Source organism: Halyomorpha halys, unplaced genomic scaffold, assembly GCF_000696795.3.
Source record: "Halyomorpha halys isolate HHAL.00 unplaced genomic scaffold, Hhal_1.1 Scaffold744.1, whole genome shotgun sequence".
Taxonomy (NCBI): domain Eukaryota; kingdom Metazoa; phylum Arthropoda; class Insecta; order Hemiptera; family Pentatomidae; genus Halyomorpha; species Halyomorpha halys.
In genome coordinates this window covers 52,480-75,262 of record NW_027105596.1, presented here as the reverse complement: position 1 = coordinate 75,262, position 22,783 = coordinate 52,480, and the positions used below count along the sequence as shown (strand labels likewise).

General features: G+C 30.7%; 1 protein-coding gene across 4 annotated transcripts in view; it reads left to right on the top strand.

The window, feature by feature from the left end:
• The window catches only part of wwk (white walker), a 71,149-nt gene that overhangs the window by 45,225 nt on the left and 3,141 nt on the right, over positions 1 to 22,783 (top strand). Inside the window, exons 10-18 of one of the 4 annotated variants that reach the window (XM_014428706.3) lie at positions 57 to 192; positions 2,996 to 3,051; positions 8,344 to 8,418; positions 10,992 to 11,201; positions 15,793 to 15,990; positions 19,240 to 19,371; positions 19,449 to 19,639; positions 21,580 to 21,793; positions 22,421 to 22,606. In XM_014428706.3, the coding sequence (XP_014284192.1) occupies positions 57 to 192; positions 2,996 to 3,051; positions 8,344 to 8,418; positions 10,992 to 11,201; positions 15,793 to 15,990; positions 19,240 to 19,371; positions 19,449 to 19,639; positions 21,580 to 21,793; positions 22,421 to 22,606 (1,398 nt within the window). The remainder of the gene's footprint in view (positions 1 to 56; positions 193 to 2,995; positions 3,052 to 8,343; positions 8,419 to 10,991; positions 11,202 to 15,792; positions 15,991 to 19,239; positions 19,372 to 19,448; positions 19,640 to 21,579; positions 21,794 to 22,420; positions 22,607 to 22,783) is intronic. The other 3 variants (XM_014428707.3, XM_067052350.1, XM_014428709.3) reach the window with 3 other exon arrangements.

Sequence of the window (22,783 nt, the reverse complement as noted above, 5' to 3'; positions counted from 1 at the left end):
TATATCTTTGTGTGTGTGTGTGTGTGTGTATTAACAAATAAAATTAATGTTTGTAGGACTGGTGGGATCGCCAGATAGAAGCTAGAGGTTATGCTTTTTGCCTTAGTTATGTGCCAAAAATAATGCTGGCTGTAGGCATTACTCTTTTAGATGAAGCTTATTATAAAGTAGCTTGTTGGTTAAATGATAAAGGTAAGGTAAATCATTGTTGATTATTCAAATCTATATTTAATTCAAATTGCTTTAACCTAGGAAGGTGTATGTTGTTTATAAGATATTATTTGATTTTTATTTTCTAATTAAGATTCATATTTAGTTACCTACATGCTCACACAAACACCTGAGCATGGGCATTAATTGCATTATTTGCATTAGCTTTGATTATTCTTAAATTTATGATAATTGTACAATAAATTTAAAGAGCTTAAGAAATTAGTCTTTACTGAGGCAAGAACATAATAGCTTTTTTATTATTTCCAAAAATAATGTAATCATTGCTTTTAAATATGCTTGTATATGGTCAGAAATTCTATCTGCTATCTTTATATGGTTTGACAACAGTATATCTCTGCTTATAGAATTAACAATTGGTTACATCATACTACAAATTTGCTTTTGAATAAATACTGTCGTTAAACTTACTATATGAACATATACGTACACTGACTATGTCTAGTTGTTGAGAGATGAACTGACTGACGAATTGGTTATAAATATAAATTAGAATATTTCCACTCAATATTTTGCTGTAGAAGGTTACCGTATTTAAAGTGGCTGAATATGCACTTGAGCAACCAATGCGAAGACCATATTTAAAAATTGAGAGGAATAAACATTTTAGCTTGATCATTAAAATAAAATAGTGCTCGATAAATAAACTTATCCTCTTGTAAGGGGGTAATCTCATGCATGTCCTTGAAGCACATTGGAAATGATTTCAAAGTACATTTACAAGTAACCTTGTGTAATAAAAACTATTTAACAAATCGTATGTGATAACCACATATATATGATATCAATAATAAATGATTAAAAATAGCTAGGAGCATATTTACTAATATACTGGTAATGGTGGAGGAACTATTCTAGAAAGGGGGCTTATTGACCTTTGTTTGATGGCTACCAAGAGGTTGCCGCTGTGTACTAACCAGAGTGGTACTGTCCTAATTCATATTTTGAGACCATTGAGAAATAAATATTAACTACCCCGGGTGGAAATCAAATATACAACATTCTGAACAAGGCACTTTACAACTCTTGCCTCAATATGGTCGGCCATCACATCTTTTTTTACTCATATAATCTAAAATATTTAAATATATGAAGGGATATAATGATTCGTGGGTCGTCCAGATAGTAAAAAACTATTTGTTGTAACTAAATAAAAATAAAAGATATTATATATATAATAAAAAGACTGTAAATTTTGGTTAGTCAGGGCTTGTAATGAAGATATTTAAAAATTTCCAACTTAAAGTGTTGAGGTTCTTGTGTTTGAGTGGCTCAAAGAGGCCGAACATGGTCAATAATTAAAAAAAACACTTTAAGAAAATTTTCTCTTGTTTTGGATTGCCCGTTGTAGTTGTTTCAGAGTTTCTTCTAGTTAGGCCACTGTTTATAGTTCTCTTGATATTAACTCCATATGGATTAAATCCTTTTGATCCTCAAAAAACTATAGCCATTAATTTTCTTGTATGAAAAAGAGCTTTATATTTTTTTGAAAGTGAGTTTCTATAGTGCCACTCCATAGACAATCCCTTCAATTCTGGCGTTTTGCAATAAACCCCCGTTTCTACATGAAACTACTGAGAAATTGAGATATTTATCAGTCTAATTGTCATATTGAGTTAAAAATTGAAGGGTTGCTCTCATCCATTTTATCTTTTGGATGAAACCCACTAAGGGCTTTTTTCTCCCATTCTTTCATCGAGCTTCATATTTTTTTTGTTTGTTACTAATTAACTTATTATTTTTCTGTTAAGAGAATTGTTTTTTACATTTATATCAAAATATTTTTTTTTTTACTTCAAACTCATTATTTTCTTTGTAACAACACACCAGTTCATTTTATTTGTTTATATTTTAATTTAATTAAATTTGTATATCAATTGGAAGGTTTTTTTTTTATTCTTTAATTTTCTTTATTATTTTGTTTTTTGTGATATCATTTCAGGTCCTCCGTTTTTTTATTTTGTGTAACCCGGACCAGCGAACATTTTTCTCTGGGGAAGAGGTCGGTTTTTTTTAATTTACAAAACGCCCCTCGTCCCAACATTCAATGCCCCAACAAAATGAAATTCAGCTCTTGGATAAGGAGCTAATAAACTTACATATGATTGTGGTGGTGGGGGACCTGTACAGACCATGATGAGCAATCGTTCTTTACCTTCTGGACCCCCTGGTATAATTATAGGAAGTTTTTTTTTTTAAAAAAATGGTTGTTCTATATTTTTTCTGGAAAGCGTTTTATTATTGATCATTGTACCATTATTTAAGTTCAATCAAAGTACCATTATTAGAAATAGTTATCAACTAGAGTATAAAATGATAAAATGTATATTTTATGTCTGGTATGATGAAGATTAATGTCAGGAAAACTGCTTATTCTTTAAAATTAAGCTTGTAAAGATGTTTGAAATTTAAATATTTTAAAAAAAAGTGATAATAATTTCCAAAATTCTTTGATTATTTGTTTATTATAATTAGTTTTTTCTGTTGCTGTTGTTAAAATAATGTATTTTTTTAACTGTGGCTGTATATTCTCAAGATTTTTTAAAACATTTTGTACTATCTTAACTCTATATTCTATTTTACTATTTACTTATTTATTATTTAATTACCTGTTTTAGTGTTCATTTAAATTCTGTTTATAGAACATTTTATTTTAAAATTTAATTTAATTTTGAAGTATGATATTGAATAGTATTAATCCACATTGTATACAATATATCTTGTTGATTTTCATACTGTGTTATAAAATATTTACTGTCATTAGAAAACTACCGGATTGAAACCAAGTATGAGAATCATCTCATCGTTAAAGTGGCTTTGGTGTGTACTAAAATAATGTTTGCATGAAACTTATCTTCTAATACTGCAACTGCTTCTTCTTTTCTTTTTTTAGGTCAACATTATTGCTTAGTATAAATAAATATTTTGATGGGATGCATTTAATATATTTTTAATTGCATGTGTGATTTATTTGATGATGTGGAATGTGCAAAATTTGTTGTATTGTATTATTAGATTCTTACTTCATAATGATTCAATTTAATAATAAGCAGTGCATGTGTTTTAGCAAGCATTTTATTTTAAATATTTATAAAGGAAATGAAGTGTTGATAATACTTCTATTTTCTACATTTATGGATTGTAAATAGAATGCCCATTATGTTTAAGAAAAATTGATGATTATTAATCATCAGTCTGTCTAAATAATGTAGTGCTTATGTATACTAGCATAGGGCATATAGTAACTTTTTGTATTTTGTTAGCAGTTTTCATAGTTACAATTTTGCATTTTATTAATTTTTCTGATGACTTGAGTTAACCAGAGCTTTGTAACAATCCTGTATTTTGGAATGGAAATAGGATGATATAATCCTTACTCCTAATATCAATCCACAATTTATTGATTTGTAAAAGAAGTAGGCACATGGGTAGTTTTATAATAAATAGTATAGTATATTTATAATAAATAGTAACAAGATATTTGTTTCTGATAGATTTGCATAATTTAAGCCTTTTCAATTATTATGTTTTATTGTATTACAAAGAATTGGTTATACATTGCTTGAAATATGTTAATCCAACAAAGGTAAGCCAATTGATACCAAATAATTATAGAACTATTTTATTATAAAACTACCTATGTGCCTACTTCTTTTACAAATCAATAAATTGTGGATTGAGATTAGGAGTAAGGATTATATCATCTTATTTCCATTCCAAAATACAGGATTGTTACAAAGCTCTGGTTAACTCAAGTCATACTGTGCTCTTATTATGGCATAGTGGATTATTAATTTATCAATCGATTTGTTTTCAGATGAATAATAACAAAATAATACTTTCAATTGTGTTAGGTGTATGCAAAATAACAAAAACAAAAACCGCTTTCCAGAAAGTTGATAAAACATAATTTCTATATAAAAAAGCAAGTAAAATTCGTTTTTAGCATCTTTAAAAACTCTTAAATACAAATTTTCATAAAATATTTTACCTGGCCATTATAAACATATTAAATTTGACAGAAACCTTTAGTATGTGTACACTATTGAAACAATCCATACCGACTAATGTGAAGTGGGCTGGGTAAAAAATTTTTTGTTTTTTATGAAAATCCATATTTTAGTAAAGGGTTTTTGAGGATACTAAAAACGAATCTGATTTGCTTTTTTAGATAGAATTTTTTTTAGCCTACTTTACAGAACGATATTTTTGTTTTTTGTGATTTTGTATACATTTAATTCTATTGAAAGTATTTTTTTATTATTCTTCATTCAAAAACAAATCGACTGATATATCCAACTATTTCATAATAAGAGCACAGAGATACCCTCTTCCTGAAGTTTATTTTATTCCAGAAAAGCCTGAATTTGCTCATTTTTCATTCGGAGCTTCTTATCTTTAAAACTACATACGGTAATATAGCACTTCAAAGCATTTCAATTAGTATTAAGTAAAATAAATTCTCTAACATATCAGTCCTAACTGACATTTGTATGTCAAATGGTTCCTGAGATATAGCTTTCATAAATAAAATATTTGACCGAAGTACAAGAAATCAACCTTTAGTGAATTTATTTTGGCAAATATCATAAAAAGTACTACTCCCATGATGTTAATTATTATCAGCTACTTAATAGTACATTCAAATAGCTTTAATTTAAGTGGAAATAAACATCTGCATGTCTAATGGTTCCTCGGGTATAGCTTTCATTAATCAAATGTTTGTCTGAACAACAAGAAACATAGATAGAACATACACAAGAAACATAGAAATATACAGCATTTTGTATATTTACTTTGACAAATACCATAAAAACTACTACTCCTATGAAGATAAACTTGTTTATAGTACATTCAACTAGCTTTAATATGAGTGCTAACAGACGTCTAATGATTCTTGAGATATAATAATAATATAATATGAACCGCTAAAACGTATGAAGGGTCTGGGGTTCAATACTTTCTTAGAAAGTACTGTTTTTAGAACAATGGTTAAACAAGGAAATGATTTTTTCAAGATCATGCTCAAACGCCAGATTTTTCCCCAATTACGGGTACCCATTTTATGAGGCTGGGTGAACCCCAGAAGGGCTCCAGAACCCATATGGTTGTCTTCTACAGTAACCAAATAAATAATTATCTGCCACAGCCGGATTCGAACCTGGGTCCTTGGACTTAGTAGCACAGCACCTAAGCTCTGTGAGTCTCGGTTCCTGAGATGTAGCTTTCATAAATTAAAAATTTGGTCTGAACAGCTGTAAATCAACATTTTTTAAATTTATTTTTGCAAATATGATGAAGACCACTCACTACTACTAGAAAGATAAATGTTATAAACTATTTTATAGTACATTAAACTAGTTTTATTTTGAGTGCTTATCTCTGGAACTAATAAACATACTCTATTAGGACTCATATTTTAGCAAATTTACTATTTTTTAAATTACGGTTCCTTAAGTTTTTTTGTATTGTAGGTAGTTTTAAAGGTATGGAGCTCCAAATGAAAAATAATTTGTTTTATTTTTTTGACACTTTGAAACAGCTGTCATTTTTTATTTCCCTTAACTATGGTTGGCAGACTTATCAATTTTGAATAGTAACTATATATAGTTTTCATTTAAGTAATCAAACATTGCACATTGACACAGACAAAAAGTGAGCAAAGGAATAGAGCTTTTCAGAAAAGCGGTAGCAAAAAACTTGTTTTCTTGTTTTCTGTAAGATTTAAGGAGTGATAAATTTAAAGAATCTTTGATAAATTTTTTATTATAATAGTACATGCTGCGAATTCCGTGACATTAAATTTGTATTTCACAAATAAAAACAATTGCTATTACTTTTCGTCATTAAACCATAAAATTAATAGGTTCAATGTATCATCAAAACACAAATGGCAAGGTAGTTTCTATTTTGTTGAACTGAACTTTCGTTCGTTTTCAAAAGTTGAATTTTGGATTCAATTATGTCTGCACAACGCCTAGCACAGCGCAAGCTTGATAGACTTGTTTCTTTTGTGTCTGGACTAACCCTAATTTCATGAGTCAATAGCCAAGAGGTATGAAATAATTTGATAATTGAATTTTGGAATTTGTCTGCACAACGTGCAGCATAGCATGAGCATGACAGACAAGTTTTTTTTGTATCAGTATTAATAACCCTAGTTTCATATGAGTAAAAAACTAAAAGGTATGAAATAACTTGAAAAATGGGCTTTTTGTTACGTTTTCAATTTCCCCTTAACTTGATTGGCAGACTCATCAATTTTGACTCCCAATTCTGTAGTTTACATTACTGAAATCGAAAATTGGGGTGAAATAGCTGCCTTCTTTTTTCCCAAGGGCTCTTGGAATAGTCATCTTACTGTTGCATTAATTGCTGTTTCTGAGACTGAGTCCACTGAGAGATCAAAAATGATTAGGTCCTTCACTAAGATAATGCGTCCTCCCATACCTTGCTCTCCACCATCAAAGTTTTGGCCAAATTTAACATGTTTAGTCTGCCGCAGTCACCCTAAAGTCCCAACCTTGCTCTCATTGGCTTCTTTATATTATTTCTCCAAATCTATTCCAAATAATCCATGATTCATAATAAGAGAACTTCTGATATAAGAAGAACTAATGATTCCTGAGAAAGTTATTTTCTTATAATTTATTTTGACAACCAGTTCTTTTAGTTAATTTATACCTCTAATTCAAAGAATTTTGTATGCTATCTGTTGAGACAATTTCTTTCATTTTTTAATTGCTTGTCTATTAAGGGGAGTTGCAAGTATGGGGACAAAGATTTCAATGAACCTTTTTTTGGTGATATAGGTTGAAAAATATTAGAACCATATCCGAGGATTCGTTCCAATAGGCTTTCCCTGGCTTCCTTCTTATTGTTCCCCCAGGAGCAAAGAAAACAAAAAAATATTTTACATAATTTCAACAATTTTTTTATTAGTATGTTCTAAATTTGAACAGTATGAATTCAAAGGGAATTATGTTCCAATTGTTTTTTTTTTTTTGTTTTTTTTTCTGTTGAATAAAATAAAAATATTGCTATTCATATTAAATGAGTTTAAATTTATTCAAGATGACCTGTTCATAAATAGCTGTGAGCCGTTGCAACTCCAATGCAAGAAAGTTAGTCCTGCCTTCCACTTAGCATTCAGATTCAAAAGAAGCAATACTATACCAGTCTTAGATAGGTTAGATCTAAACCCTGTGGGTATTGTTTGTCAAAAGTATATATGGCTATTTGAGATGTATATAGAATACCTCCACCTCCTTTCCTGATTGCATTTTTGGCTAGTATAAACTCTGGTGCAGATGCTTTTTGGAATGGTGGTGTTCATTCCTGGAATCGATCTGAAGATGGAGGGTCTACGAGGAGAATACCATGGAGGGAGCTGTTCGCTGCATTCGTTTCATTTCCTATGGTTGTGACAATCATTGAGTGGGTGATTAGGAATGAATTTAGCTTTGGAATCTTTATTCAGCATCTTTATATCTCTCCTGAGTATGAGTAGACCCATAATGGACTTCATTGGTTTTTGTGATTTTGTATACATTAATACTCAATTAATATAATGAGAAATTTTTTTCTCTTATTTTACACAAATAAATTGGTATATAATTACCCTTAAATGCATACAGAGCAAATGTATAAAATGATAATATAAAAAATGACTAAATTTATATAAATTATTTTTTTCCTCAGCTCCTGGAACGGATTGGCAAAAACCCTTGGACAGGGGTCTAATATGTTTTGACATAATAACATCATTAAAAGTATCATTGAAATTGGTATTCCCACCTCTGTTACCTTCCCTTGTACTTCCTTTTTAATTATTCCCAGAAAATGTTAGCTACTTTTTTTTTCTAATGTAATACTTGCATATTTTCAATTTAATATATGAAAGTTACTGTATTATTTTATATTATGTGAATCAGGAATTATTTAAAAAGTAGTTTGAATTGAAACTTTAATTTTTAACAAATTGTAATGTTAGTTGCATTTGTAATGATTAGTATACAATTGCTATTTTTTATTATTAGGGAGTATGTATGAGTAGTACATGTTATTTTACTTTTTAATTCTGTAAGATGTTTTAATGTTATTGTTTTTCAGTTTCAGTTTGTAAACTCATTTTTGTCTCTTTTCTACATCGCTTTTTATCTTCAAGATCAAGAAAAATTGAAAGAGGTTGGCCTTTTTTTATTTATGATATATAGTTGTTAGTGTGTTATATGAAATATTAATGTATGATGATTTAAAAATATTTCAACATTTTTGTTGTTCTTATTTCTCTTTATTTTGTGGCTTTATCATAAATTATTATCCAAATGTACAATGATGGTATACATTGACCTGTTATTTCAGTTCTCGTCTCAGAGGATTTGATGTCATTAGCCTCATGTCACAGTTCTGTTATTCATTTTATTTTTAGTTATCTTCTATTAGTTAGGGACTGTATTTTAATATTAGTTGAAACCTTTGTTTTTTTATTCTCAGATTTTGTTCTTATAATTCTAATCTTATATTTTATTGGGATAATAATGTTGTCTTCTTGTTGGAATGGCCTCTTTCTCCCTTAGTTAAATCAAGTTGCTTTTATGTTGGAGCTTTCTCAAAAAAAGCAATGTAGGAATACAGTGGAATTCAAATTTGAATTTAAATATGTATTTAGCCATTTACCAAAAACAATTAACCTAATAGTGATTACAAAGAAGATTTGAAAAAAAAATAGAAAAGCAAACTATATAATTTCTAAAAAAATAAGATATTTAACAGATACCTAAATTACCCTTCTATCAGTTACTTTGAAATAATTTATTTATATTTTTCATTATATATGTTCATTTTTGTTCTGTATTTGGTTAAATAAATATTATTGTTGATTCTAGCATCTTAAAATATCAATTTCAAATTAGTTTTCAATTTATTTAAGCCATCTCAAATATTTTAATTTGGATATTTATTTTTTCTAATATCAAAATAAGTTCTGATTAGATACATTTGAATTTATCATATGGTATTTCAACGTCTTCTAAATTGGAGTCATAAAAACATGTTTTCATACAGATATCAATATTTTAGCTAACACTACAGTAATTGAAATGGGTGTGTAAAATGCAATTGGACTGGATAATGAACTAATCATTAAAAAAATAATTAATGTTACATTGTCTGAAAGACACCCAGTACTCTGTTTAAAACATAGTATTTTTCATTTTATTACTAACATTTATTATCCACATATTTAATATCCACTTTAATGAGGTACTTAATCCCCAAGTTTTATTGTATTTATTGTTGTGAAACCCAAAGTTGATATATGAATAGTTTTAATAGTTACTTTAATTTCTTTATAACAAATATGTGTGGAACATTATTTAACTAATCTACAACTGAAATTTAATTAAAAAATGAAACAGGCCAAGTCTTTGTTCTTTTTTTTTTTTTTTTTTTATTGGAATTTCATTAAGTTCCATGGGAAAATAGTTTCAGTTCAAAATCTTTACTTAGTATTTTTTGTTGTCGTGTGAGTTGTATCATTTTAGGTGACTGAACTTGTTTTCTATTTATATTCCATTTTTGCCTGTTTCTTTATTTCAGATTTAATATATGACAATGGGACTTACCAGTTGACGGCAGAAGGCCTCTGAAGCCTGCTTTTTTTGCTTGAGAATCTTATATTTTATCAACTTTGATCCCTATCTGTCCCCTGATCCCAATTATGCAGATGATTTTATACTGTCAATATGTTCAGTCAAGTTTTCTCTGTAAGTTTATTATGCATTTGTGGGTTTTGTTGTCAAAGAATGATGGCTGTGTGAATAATTATGTTTGCATGTATGTTTGATGTATTCTCATGGCGACAATTCATAGCTTTAAATACAGTTGACTTCTTTGCTTGATTCTTAGAACACTCTAATTTCGGTCCGTCTTTTTTGAGGCTTGTATGTTTGAGGCTCTTCCTTGACTATTATTCAATAACCAAGCACATTAACTGTTAAATCTATCCTTAGTTCAGTTTGTGAAAACTTTTGCCTGAGTTTTTGTGTGATATTGTATATGTGTCTGAAAGGAGACATCAATATTTACTGTCAGTAGTTTAGCCAATGTTTTTGCAATTGGTCAGTTGTTTTAATAGCATGTGTTAAATATTTTATTGAGGATATAATAGCAGAGCACATGGGGCGAGGGTCCCAGAGTGCCTGATTCAGATCGTTGTGGGTTTAATTCCCACCTATGTTAATCAATATTTATTTCACGGCGGTCCCAAGAAATGAATCTTGACATTCCCACTGTGGGGCTGTTTAGGTCTTTGATGGAAGACTCGAGCCAAAACAAAAAAATATAAATAAAAAATAAAAAATATATAGGTACTGGTGGTGAATCTTATCCAGTAAATGGCCTTGTTGTTCAATTTGTTAAGCTGATATGGCTGTCTAGAGGTTGCTACACTTTTCTAACGACAGTGGGAATGGTAAGATTTATTTTTCTGGGCTACCACTAAATAAAAATTGATTGACCAACTGTGGAAATTATGTGTGCTCTTGGGTTTAGTACAAGGACTTTTTGTATTTAATAAATTAATTCAAATTTTTGTCTGTAATAAAGTTAAAAACCAAAAAAAAAAAATTAATTTGGAATATTATTAATTTAATATTTTAAATGTTGATAATTTCAAGTTATTTCTCCTTTTTAATTTTTTTTTTGTTAAAAAATGTTTTAATGAAATAACTTTTGTAAATTTTTAAAAAACTTTTCAGCAACTAGCTGCTTTATTGATTGCCCGCCAGGTGATTGGAAACCTTAAAGAATCTGCATTGCCATATTTCATGGAACAAGTTAGACTGGCTAAAATGAGCTTTGAAATGTTTGGTGCTTTAAGCCCATCTGAAGCTCAGAATAGCCCAGAAAAATCAACTAATGGAAATCGAAATATAAGTCAGGCTGAACTTGAAAGTTCATTGTTTAAGGTAAAAGACTATGAATATTTTTGTATAAAACACATTTTGTTAATTAGCATGTTTTGTTTACAACACATTGTTTTAAATTAATGTGTTTTGTACAAAACACTATTTATCAATTAGGACCCTTCCTAGGGAAGACATGTGGGATCTGAGGAGGATGTAACCAGAGAGGCGACTGACTGCACATTGAGAAACTATCACCGCTATACTTGTGCTCTCTTCTTCTAAAGGGCAGCGGAGTAGTCCTTGGCTGATTGTGTTTAATTCTCTTCCATTCTGGTTCTTCAACATCCATTCTGGATTTCTGTTCCTGGGTGCTTGTGTCTATAAGTTCCCGAGCACACTCTACGAAGGACCATTCTCTCATCATTCCCTTCTTCTTCCCCAGCTCTTTTGCCAACTGAATCTTTAGTACATTGGGTAGGAATTGCATCCGACAATATACCGGACTTTGATCCATTCCAGCGTTGTGGCATGAGCTTCCGTTAAAGAGACTTCCGGCAGTGGCTGAATCCCTGCTGGGGGTGGGTTTCCTGCTGCTAGAGGTTGGTTGGCTGCAGCTGGAGGTGTGTTGTTGAAGTTCAGACCCTTAATGTTTAGAACTGCAGCTCTCATTATTCCATTACTGGCCATAACTCAGAAAGAACAAAGGAAAAATAAAAAAAAAAAATTTTTTTTTCTTGAGACTAAAAATTTTTCCAGTATCCAAAGTTCCCGGGTTTCGGCACCACTTAAATATTGTTGAGAGAAAACTGAAAAAAAAAGTGGAAAGGGTATGAAATGACTCTCACGGGTTGCAGTAATAGAAGCTGTTCGACACAATCAGCTGATACGGCCTGTCAACTGTTATTGTACTCAGGCCATAACTTATATATAGTTGGCGAAAACTGATAATAAAAGGAAAAGGGTAGCGGAATAACACTCTCTGAATGCAAAAACAAGACTTCTTTATTGTTAATTTTTTAAGTTTGTTTATAATCAAATGTAAGATAGTATATAAGACTTAAATATAAATAGTTATGAGAGATAGTTGACCGTGGATGACATACGAGGAGAAGGTGGTTGGGGGTGCGGTCAAAGAGAAACAAATAAGTTGGTGTAACCTATTTTTATTGTGCCAACGTTTCGGCTAGAGTTTCTAGCCTTCTTCAGGGCTAAAAACAGAACAAGATACGAACCACATTAAGTATAGAAAATAAAAAAGAAAGTATAAACAGAATAACTTAAAATGAATTAGAATTTACAAAATTGAATTAATAAAATGAAGTGATGAAAGAAGCGGGAAATAAAATGTATATATAGATAATTGAAAAAGTGGGTAAAATAACATAATTAAGGAAATGAAATAAAAATGAAGTTATATAATGCTAAGAAGTTTGAACATATTAGTTATTAATAATTTAAAAATTGAAATATGGAAAGAAAAAGAAAATTGAGAGGAAGAAAATATATGTAACAATAATAATTGATAAAGAGGCAAAATATAAGTAAACTATACCATAAGAAATGAATAGAAAAAAAAAAAATTTTTGGAAAACACCAATAATAAAATAGCCTAGAACAAGTACTTAGGATAAATATAGTTACTTATGTCAAATGGAATCCAAGACTTGTGAGAAATCCTTTAAGTTAAATTAGCATTATAAGAAGACAATTATTCAATAGTTGGGAGTGAAGGAGACAAGAAATTATTTTCCAAGAATGAATAGTAATCTAATGTTTATAGTGGAATCTTCAAAGAATTCAATTTATCTTTAATTCTCGTGGTCAATAAAATAAAAAGTAATAGATCAATAAAAAGTTACTAACAATAATCAATGAAAGAATTAAACCAGGAATGGAAAAAAAATAAATAAAAAATAGCATTGTCAAATTTTTGGCCACTGTCTAAAGAGATGAGATCCTGTAATATTGAAATCATATTCTGAGCATTGTCAATACCACCTCTGATCTGTTCTGAACTTGATATGCCATCTTTATCAGATCTATGACAGTGATCCATCTCTAACCTCTCCAAGTGAACAAATTAATCTGTAGATCAGTCTGTGGTGATTTCTCCATGGATGTTTCTTTCTGCGTCGCTTTTGGTGTGCAAGTTTCACAGCTCCCTATCTTCTCCATTATAGTTCTTTTCATCCTCCACCAAAAGTTCTGTCAACGTAATGCTTTTAGTTTCACTCAAGCCCCTGTGATTGGTTTTTCCTTAGTAGTACACCAATGTCACCTCCTTCTGTTGTTCAGCTTTCCGTAAGGTGTCTGCAATGCTTTTACACCTGACAAATGACCTGTCTACTTTGATTTGCTCAGACTACCATAATCTTTTGACTTTTTCTCAAATCATTATGTTCTCAATGTACAATTGGTGATTTTTCTTGAACTTGGATGCATCTGGAAGTGTTCTAAGGATTTAGTCTTCCCTAGTTCCCAGCTACGACCAGGTTGTTGTGATCTGACTGCTCCTATATCTGCTATTTTCAACCTTTATCAGGTTGGAGGTCCTAGTTTTCCAGATGATTTGCTTTCACTTGTCATTAATAATGTCTTCCATATCCTTTTGCCTCTCTGGAATCAGAATCTTCTCAGCCAATGACTCCCCTTGGTCGGTGTCTACCTCTGTGTCTGGTTCATACTCCTCCCCTGGTGTCCATTCTGGTAGGAACTTCCTCACATCTCCAAACTGTTCTCCTTTATCTTCCTCTATCACAGTTGTCATAATACAACCAATCGGTTACCACATTCTCCTTCCTAGGCTTAAATATGAATTCCACATTTCCCCTGGTTGGTGTTCCAATAATTGTTTCCGAAAGGATAAAAATTGTTTTGTAATGTCTGTTGTTTCTTTTGATAGTAGTCGTTTTTGATGACTTGCCTGGGTGAACACCTGTGTCCTCAGTATTTTTGGATTGATTATATGATACATTGTCTGTTTGGATACGTGCAGCCTAGAAGGAAGTGCACATGGAAGATTGAAAGTTCAAGAGTCCATATGGTCTGATAAATCCATGACATTTTTTAATTGTATATCTTTTATTTTTTAGATGTGTGTCTGTAACTTGGCTCTTATGCATAGCTAGTTGTTTAGGGATCCACATGTTGTGTAAAAAAAAAAATTAATATTGCATACTTTGAAAGTCGCCAAGTCCGGAGGGAGTATCTATTGTAGGCCCCCTTGACCACGAGATATTCGTAAAAATTATTAGCTTCTGATCCCAGATTGTTGGTATTGGAGGGTCCATCGTCAATAGCATAGATGCCATCATCCTCAAAATTTGTGGTAGTTCCTTCTTCAGTATCTCACTTGTCTGAAGAGATGAAAGGAATACCTGAATAGGAGGTGATAGATGACTTCCTTATTTTTGTCTGTGGTTCTGAAAGTTTCTCTGGCTTATCATCTCTTTGCCTTGGACTGTCTTATCAGTGTTTAGATATCTTCCATTGGTGGACATCACCTGTGAGGTGTAACCATTAGATTAATCAGCACTGTTCTTATTGCTCAGTATTTGGTACAAGAATAATTGTTAATAATAGGAACATATATATAGTCTTTCAAAATCTAATGAATTATTTAGCCACCTTGATATTTAACTTCTTTGAAAATAATGAGGTTTCCATTAGTTTTGAGGTTACAACTAGTGTCTGGAACCCTAAAGATAATATACTTCCTAATGATTTTAAGAGAATTGAAGCCAAGTGTCTAATAGTGAGGATGTACCTTTAATTACAAGTGAATTAGAAAAGGACTCCAAAGGTATTAATATTACTAGATCATCAAACTAGCACCTGTGCTATGATCCTTTCCTATGTGAAAATCTAATGGGTTGCACTTCTGTGACCATTCTCATTCATATACTTGCTAAGTCCTAGCATCCACAACGATTATTAGTTGTGGGGGTTCATACGATGCCCCTGTTAAAGAGATACATGAATATGTACCCTGTTATGCATCTTAGTAAAACTAAGGCAGCACTTACTACTGATTTACATGAACACTATACCCATTGGAATTGATATCCTAGTCATAAAGTTCCTTGGGGTGCTGATAATAACTGTCTTGGAACAATTTATAGTAATTTTGTTGTAGGATTTAATTCCTTATAATTATTGTGTAAAATAAATATAAATATTCTATAATTATTTATTTACTATGGTATATGAATAAATAATTAATAATTTGATGATATGCATTGTAAAAATGCATGTAATTATGTATCATGTCCCTATGTTCCAGTTTGTGAAATGCTTGAATAATATTAATGATATTAAGAATACAAGTACTAAAGTGATGTAAATCCTTTAATTTGAAAGATATTAAATATGTTTTAAGGGTTTTTGTATGACGTTTTAATAACTATAAATGATTGTTAAAAAGTAGGTGTTAACTAGTAACCACAAATATTTACCTCATGGCAGCCATACAAGTCCCCTTTAAGTTTAAGAGCAATATCAGTTGGTGAAACTATAGAAGTTGACCTACAACTTTTTTCTCAGGAATTTTTTTATTAAATCATTTGACCATGAGAAACATTTGGGATAATTTATACTGGACATCCAATGTGTATGAGTGTGTGTGTACATCTTTTGTTTTCTTTTTTGGCAGTATGACGGAACGTTTGCTGATCATTTGGAGATGTTCATTCAACTGGGATATGTTGTACTTTTCTCTTCAGCATTTCCATTAGCTGCACTTTGTGCTCTAATAAACAACCTTGTTGAGATGAGAAGTGATGCTTTCAAATTATGTTTTATATTCCAGCGGCCGTTTGGTCAGAGAGTACCTAATATAGGCACATGGCAGGTATATTTTTCTTATTATTATAAAATATAATTGATTACAGTTAATATAAAAAGGCAGTTATAAGATAAGTTATAAGGCAGTTATAGCAAACTGTTTGTTAGTATATTACAATAGTGCATGTTGCATGTAGTAGCTTAGTTTGGAAATTTATTCAAACAAATGTTAAGACAAACTTCAAAGAAAACGTTTTTAGAAATGGTTGTACTAAATTATAATAAGTATAATTTATTGCACAAGATAAAAAGAAGTAATCTACTTGTATGAAATAACAATGTTTTTACTGTTAAAAAAGAAATTAAATGTTAATTACTATGAAACATTAATTAAGAATCGAATTCAGAATGAGAATGGAATGGTGATTTAAAAAATAATTAATTGACTTTACCTCCTCTTTAGTCTCATAGTATCTCTCATTAATGAGATAGATCAAATTTGTTTCCTTAAAGGTAAAAGTATTCTCTTTTTTATTTTATATACACATGTCTGCTCATATTTAAGTTGTAATGTACATTTACATTTAATAAAAATATATGTAACCTAACTGAAGTAAAAACTTGTTTATGTGACCCTTTGCGTTGTCTGACCATCTTTTGGAATTCCGATTCCTGGAACACTGAACTGTCAAGTTCACCATGAAAATTTCCCCTACATTGTTGATTCAATTGAACCTATTGTTTACATAGCATTTCATTCAGTTTTATTTCGAACTTGGATTGGTGAAGTTAAATCATTTTAAACTACAAATTGTATTTTAATTATTTTTTCTCAAAATGGAAAAATGAGGCAGTAAAAGAAAATAAGACTATGACGTTGAAGGAAAGGAATTACATCCTGGAGTTCCTGGACAAAGGTGAGTTTTGACTTTTAAATTGTATTACTTGACCCTTGTACAATATTATAAATTATAGCCGTCAGTTAAGAGAAAGCTATCACCTTACATACAAAAATAAGTGAGCCGAATTTCTTTGGTTCATGTGTTCCTCAGATGGGTGGCTGAACTCAGCAACTCAGGCAGTGAAAAACATTATTGATTTAAAACTTTTTTCTAATCTTAGTGGATTACAAAAATTCATTAATTAGCTTAAACAACTTTCTATTGAAAATAATGTATGTAGTGAGAGAAAAACAAAATATAAGATATTTATTTTCATCTCTGGTTAATTTGACTTTTTAGAAATTCTGACATATACCCTGGTACCATTGATGTTGGATTAGCAAGATTCTACTGTAATCTACTTGATAAGATAGTCAGAAAAGGTCCTATTTTTTGCTACATTGGGAAAGATACATCTTTTCTTTCACACTTCTTGCCAAAAATAGATTCTCAGATAACTGTCTGCATTAATGTTGGGTCTTTGATGTTTTTAAAATGTGATTTAAGACTAGCCCATAATTTTTCCAAGTTATTGACATTTGAAAGTTGGATGATGTTACCTTTTTGTTTCTAATTGCTCATGGTGATAATATCCAGAAATTCTTTTCATTCCTGGTTTAATTCTTTCATTGATTATTCTTAGTAACTTTTTATTGATCTATTGACCATGAGAATTAAACATAAATTGAATTCTTTGAAGATTCCACTAAAAACATTAGATTACTATTCATTCTTGGAAAATAATTTCTTGTCTCCTTCACTCCCAATTATTGAATAATTGTCTTCTTATAACGCTAATTTAACTTAAAGATTTCTCACAAGTCTTGGATTCCATTTGACATAAGTAACTGTATTTATCCTAAGTACTTGTTCTAGGCTATTTGTTCAAATGTTTGGTGGTTTCATCTAATCTTGACTTTAAATTCAGGGTAATCAACTTTTGAAACTTACACTTACAGCATTTTTTCTGCAATATCTCTTTCCTTGTGCTACTCCTCCTTATACTAAGTCTGGACCAACTGGACAGTACTCCTGGATCTTGATGGCCATAACCATTTCCCAGTATAGTTGAAATTCCTAAATGGATCAAATTTGTACAATTGAATGCTGATATAGGTTATTATAAAAGTTGATTGGTATATTTTCTCCTACTTTAGCTATTCCACGTCATCAATCGGTAAAGAATGTGAATATTGTTGATAGTTGTTTAGCAACAATAGAAGTTGTACTATTTCCAGTTGAATGCTTCTTCTCTTCATCTTTTTCTTATACCACTTTGCCTTGGAAGGTGGAGGTGCTCTGAGCCATTGGTGCCATCTATTTCTTTCCCTGGCAAAGTTCCTCATTTCTCTTCTTCTCTGCATCTCCCTATTTGTTCCATGTGCTGATCTTCTAGGTCTTCTTTCCACTGGTCTTTCCATAAATTATCAGGTCTCTGTGATGGTTCATGCTGCAGACATGTACACACCACCTCATTTGCTTTTTCTTTAGGTTTCCATCACCTGGCACTCATTCAGTTCCTTCCTAATTCTGTGATTCTGGAATAATTCTCTCCATATTTTTAAGTGGAGCTATACATCCTGTCCCACTGCTCTTATTCCGATTTGACTGTATTTAGAGGTTCTGCTCGATATTTCTGAATCCACTTTACCTGATCCACTGATTACTGTAGCAATTTACACGAAGTGTATCACCACCTCTTTCATTTTTTTACTGTAGATAATATGTACATCCTCTTGTAGTTATGAGAGTGCTGTAGGTTTTAAGTGTGTATTGATTTATTTTAACTTTTCTGATTTCTAAATTATTGGAGTCTCTTTGTTTGTTTGCAAATGTCTAGTAAATAAAAATGCAATCAATAACCCTACTATGTTAGAAATCAAAAAAGTTAAAATAAGTCAATGCGTGAGCCTGTGATCTTTGAATCGATAAAATTTTCATTTTCAGGACATCAGAAAACATGTGAAGGAGTCCTAATAATTTTTTTTGTGTGGGTGGGAGAGAAAATATCGAATTTCGATAGTTCAATATATAAAAACATTTTCAACATCCCTAACTTCAACTCCATTCCAACAAATTGCTAGTAGAAATTATTAATAATTTTAGTTGTGGATCTAAACTGTGCACAACTACAGTCCCAACTACTAATTAAGTGTTGCAGTCCGCCAACTGCAAACTACCAAAAGGAGTTGTAGCTGCAGCTAGTTTTCAACTTCTTAAAGAGAGGAGTTGTATCATTAGTTATCTATAGCCCAACTCTGTTCAGTATATTAAGGCCTATCAAAATAATCTGATTGGTTTCTTCATTTCACAATCCACACTATTTACTATATAAATTTTTTACATATTTTATAGTTTGTTTTGTAATTTTTCAGAATGCAATGGAAGTTATGGGGTTAATTGCTGTACTGGTGAATTGTGCTTTGATTGGTCTATCAGGACATGTACATAGAATGTTTCCTGAAATGTCTACTACTCAAACTATCTTGCTTATAGTTGCATTAGAGGTAGTGATAAACAGTTATAATTATGGGACCATTAATATATTATCATTGATTAGTAACTTTTAAAATTTCACTTAAAGCATGGTATGCTACTTCTTCGCCTTATTGTAAAAGTAGCAATTCCAGATATTCCTGAATGGGTTGCTACAGAAATGGCTAAAGTAGAATTTGCCCGAAGAGAAGCTATGAGGAAATTCAGCAGTACTAGTGCCCCACCTACAAGCAGCGAAATCTTGTCAACTGGACAATCAAGTACAAAAGCAATTGGAAGGTAAATGAAAAAAATTAACGTGATTAATTTTTTCAATTTTAATTGGTCTTAACATTTGTGATTTTTTATACTTAATAATGAATTGGTAGTTAAATTCAATCATGTAAATAGTTCAAAACAACTGAAAACTGAAACAGTTAAAAAAATATAAGTATATTGAAAATTTCAAAATTAGTTGACTGAAATTCCAAATATAGTGAGTATTGTCCTAATTATGTTTGATTATTTGGATGCGCACAGTAAGCCTGATCAAAAAATGATTGAAATACAGTATAACCTTAGTCCGACAATTGTGAATCCAACACATTAGGAAATTGTAGATCGTAGGTAAGCTCATGACGTCCATGGGGAGATTTTGACTGTACATAGTTGGAGAGCCGGAAGGGAGAGAATTGTTTTTTTGTCACAACTTGTTTATCAATTACATTTAAATTTACCCTATAATGGTTAATATGTTTTCTTTATAAAAATAGTATTAATTTAACAAAAGTTTCCCATTATTTCAACCTCAATTCCCTATTTTGCATTGTTTAAATGGGTCCATCAGTACTCTGAAATATTTAATTATCCAACAAATTGTCAGTTTCATTATTTGTTGGATTTTCAAGATTGAACTGTTAGTAGTCCTGTTACTTCTTCTAGCCCGAAATACAGTTATTAATTCTTTGAAAACCATTTGAGTGATATGCTGATCATCTTAAATTTCATAGTCATTATTGTTTTCTCACAACCACTCATTTATACATCATTTTCATTTGCATCCACACACGCAGGAATATTTTCTAAGTACCTGTACAATGTTGATTCTATCCGCTTCCTGGCGACAGGAATGACAACTTATAGTGCTCTACCAGGCAGCGTTTCACTCTCTTATGACACATTTCATCCTGAGACTTGGTTATACATAGGCCTTGCAAAATAAACTACAAAATCACTAGTAATAATAATATTGCATTAATTTATCTTTCTTGCCCACAGATTATAATAAAACAGTAGTGTTTAATTCATATATTTGGATGTTTTGGGGATACTATGTCCTCCTCAGTATCTAATATGTCCCAGTATTGTTCTTGCGTCAGAATTATACTGAAATCTTTTCCTTATTATTCTGAGCCAATATTGCTATATAGTATGTAGTATATACTATATTATAAGCAGAGGTGAGGGACATAGTATCTTTGAAACGTACACACATACAAATTAACATTATTGTGTTATTATTATGATCTATGGGCAATAATAAACAATTAAGGTAATGATAGAAGATAAAGATGTGATTTTAAGTGAAGCTTACACCTGTTCTAATTGAATGACCTAGTGTAGTTTAAATGTAACAGATTATTTTATAATTTACATCAAGCATTAATTTTATGGTTTAAATCTCGATAAATGAAGTGATTTGAACATGTTTCCTGTATGGCGGTTGAACAATGTCTAAAAAACAGTGAAAGGTCAATGTTTAGGAATATTTTTAGAGGATCATTGGAAAACATCTCAGCGATGATGGGCCAGTTGTAAATCACTTACAAGGTTACGTGCTTTAAAACAACCTGACAACTGGAAGGTAGCCAAATTGTATCAATTCCCTCAGGTTTGTCTTTACAATTACATGAATGGGTTTTATTTGTAAGTATAAGTTGTACAATTGGTATTTAAAATTGATCTGTATTTCCTTTGCGTGAACTTCTTTCTAGTCGGGTTAACTGTCAGTTAATATTTGTGTGCATACAAAATCCATTCTTACGCTACTAGAATAGCTTCCACTTTTAGTAATACATACTTCAGGTTGTTCGTGAAGTGGCCTAACAATGGCTCATTTGTTGCTAGGCCAATACACCAGCTGACGCTTAGTTAAAAAGCTAGAATGTGGCCTAAAAATAAAATTTATGTAGGTAGCAATTTATAATTATTTTAAAAAGAAATTGTATCACAACTTTCAGATTTGTTGTGACACCATTAACTAATATTGAAGAAAGGAATTTAAAAAAAGGAAGTAATGATGATAGCAAAAAGAATAATGAAAATGAACACAATGAAAGTGATAAAGAAGCTACTAGCTTACCAACTTCTGTTAGAAAACCTAAACTGCCCTTTAACTGGAGGCAACCGTTATCTCACCACATGACTGTTGGTCCTCATGCATCCATTGACTGGGTATTTTAATTCCAGTTATTTTTTATTGGTTTTAATATTAATTAATTACACTTTAATATATGGTTATTACAGAAACTTTTTGTAATTCAAAAAGAATGTTTCATCATTTAGTTCTGAAAGATAATGTTTTATCTAATATTGTATTGCTTATAATCTTTTTATATGTATATTTATTTGTTTGAACATCACTATCATTCACCACTATCCTTCAGATTTTGTATAGTTTTGTCTAATAATTTAAGGAAACATTTCACTATAAACTACTCAAAAACCTATAGGGAAGTATGCCTAAATTTTACTTTTATATTGTGGTTTCTAACTCTTTCCATTTATTAAATCAACAAAAAGCGTTTTTAAATGCAAAACATTAATGAATAACACTAACCTGTATTAAAAACATCAAGAATAATTCAATAATGGTTTAGTATTTGTTTATGTTCTCTGTTTTTATTTTAATTTATGTTAGTTTTCAATCAGACTGCTTTTTAAATTTAGAAAGGCTACACCTTTCATCAGAAATAAAAGAATTAATTATTTTTTAAGCTCTGGTGGTTTTTCATTTCTGTGCAGAAAAATGTAAAATTAATTCAAATATTATACCATATCCTAATTTCATTGGAATTTCAGGTTCACAGATTACATTTTGAAAGCTCTAGAAAAACAAGTGAACCAGATATGGGAGGTTCGGGTTTAATTCATCGCAGTATTGACTGTCTTGCATCACAAATGGAAACATCATCAGATTCTGATTTGCTGAGATCAACTACTGCTCCCTGGCAAAGAGAGAGATTTCAATTACCAGTGGGTATAATGGTAAAAATTGCTCTCATTGATACTTACGGACAATCGTCAGAAAACCGTCATTCTCAAACTAGATAACTTGTTTTTTAAAACTAAATACAACAATTGAACTAATGAAATATTAAAGTAACAGTTTCTGCAAAATCAATTAGTGCAATATTTAAATTTTGACACTTGTAAATAAATAAA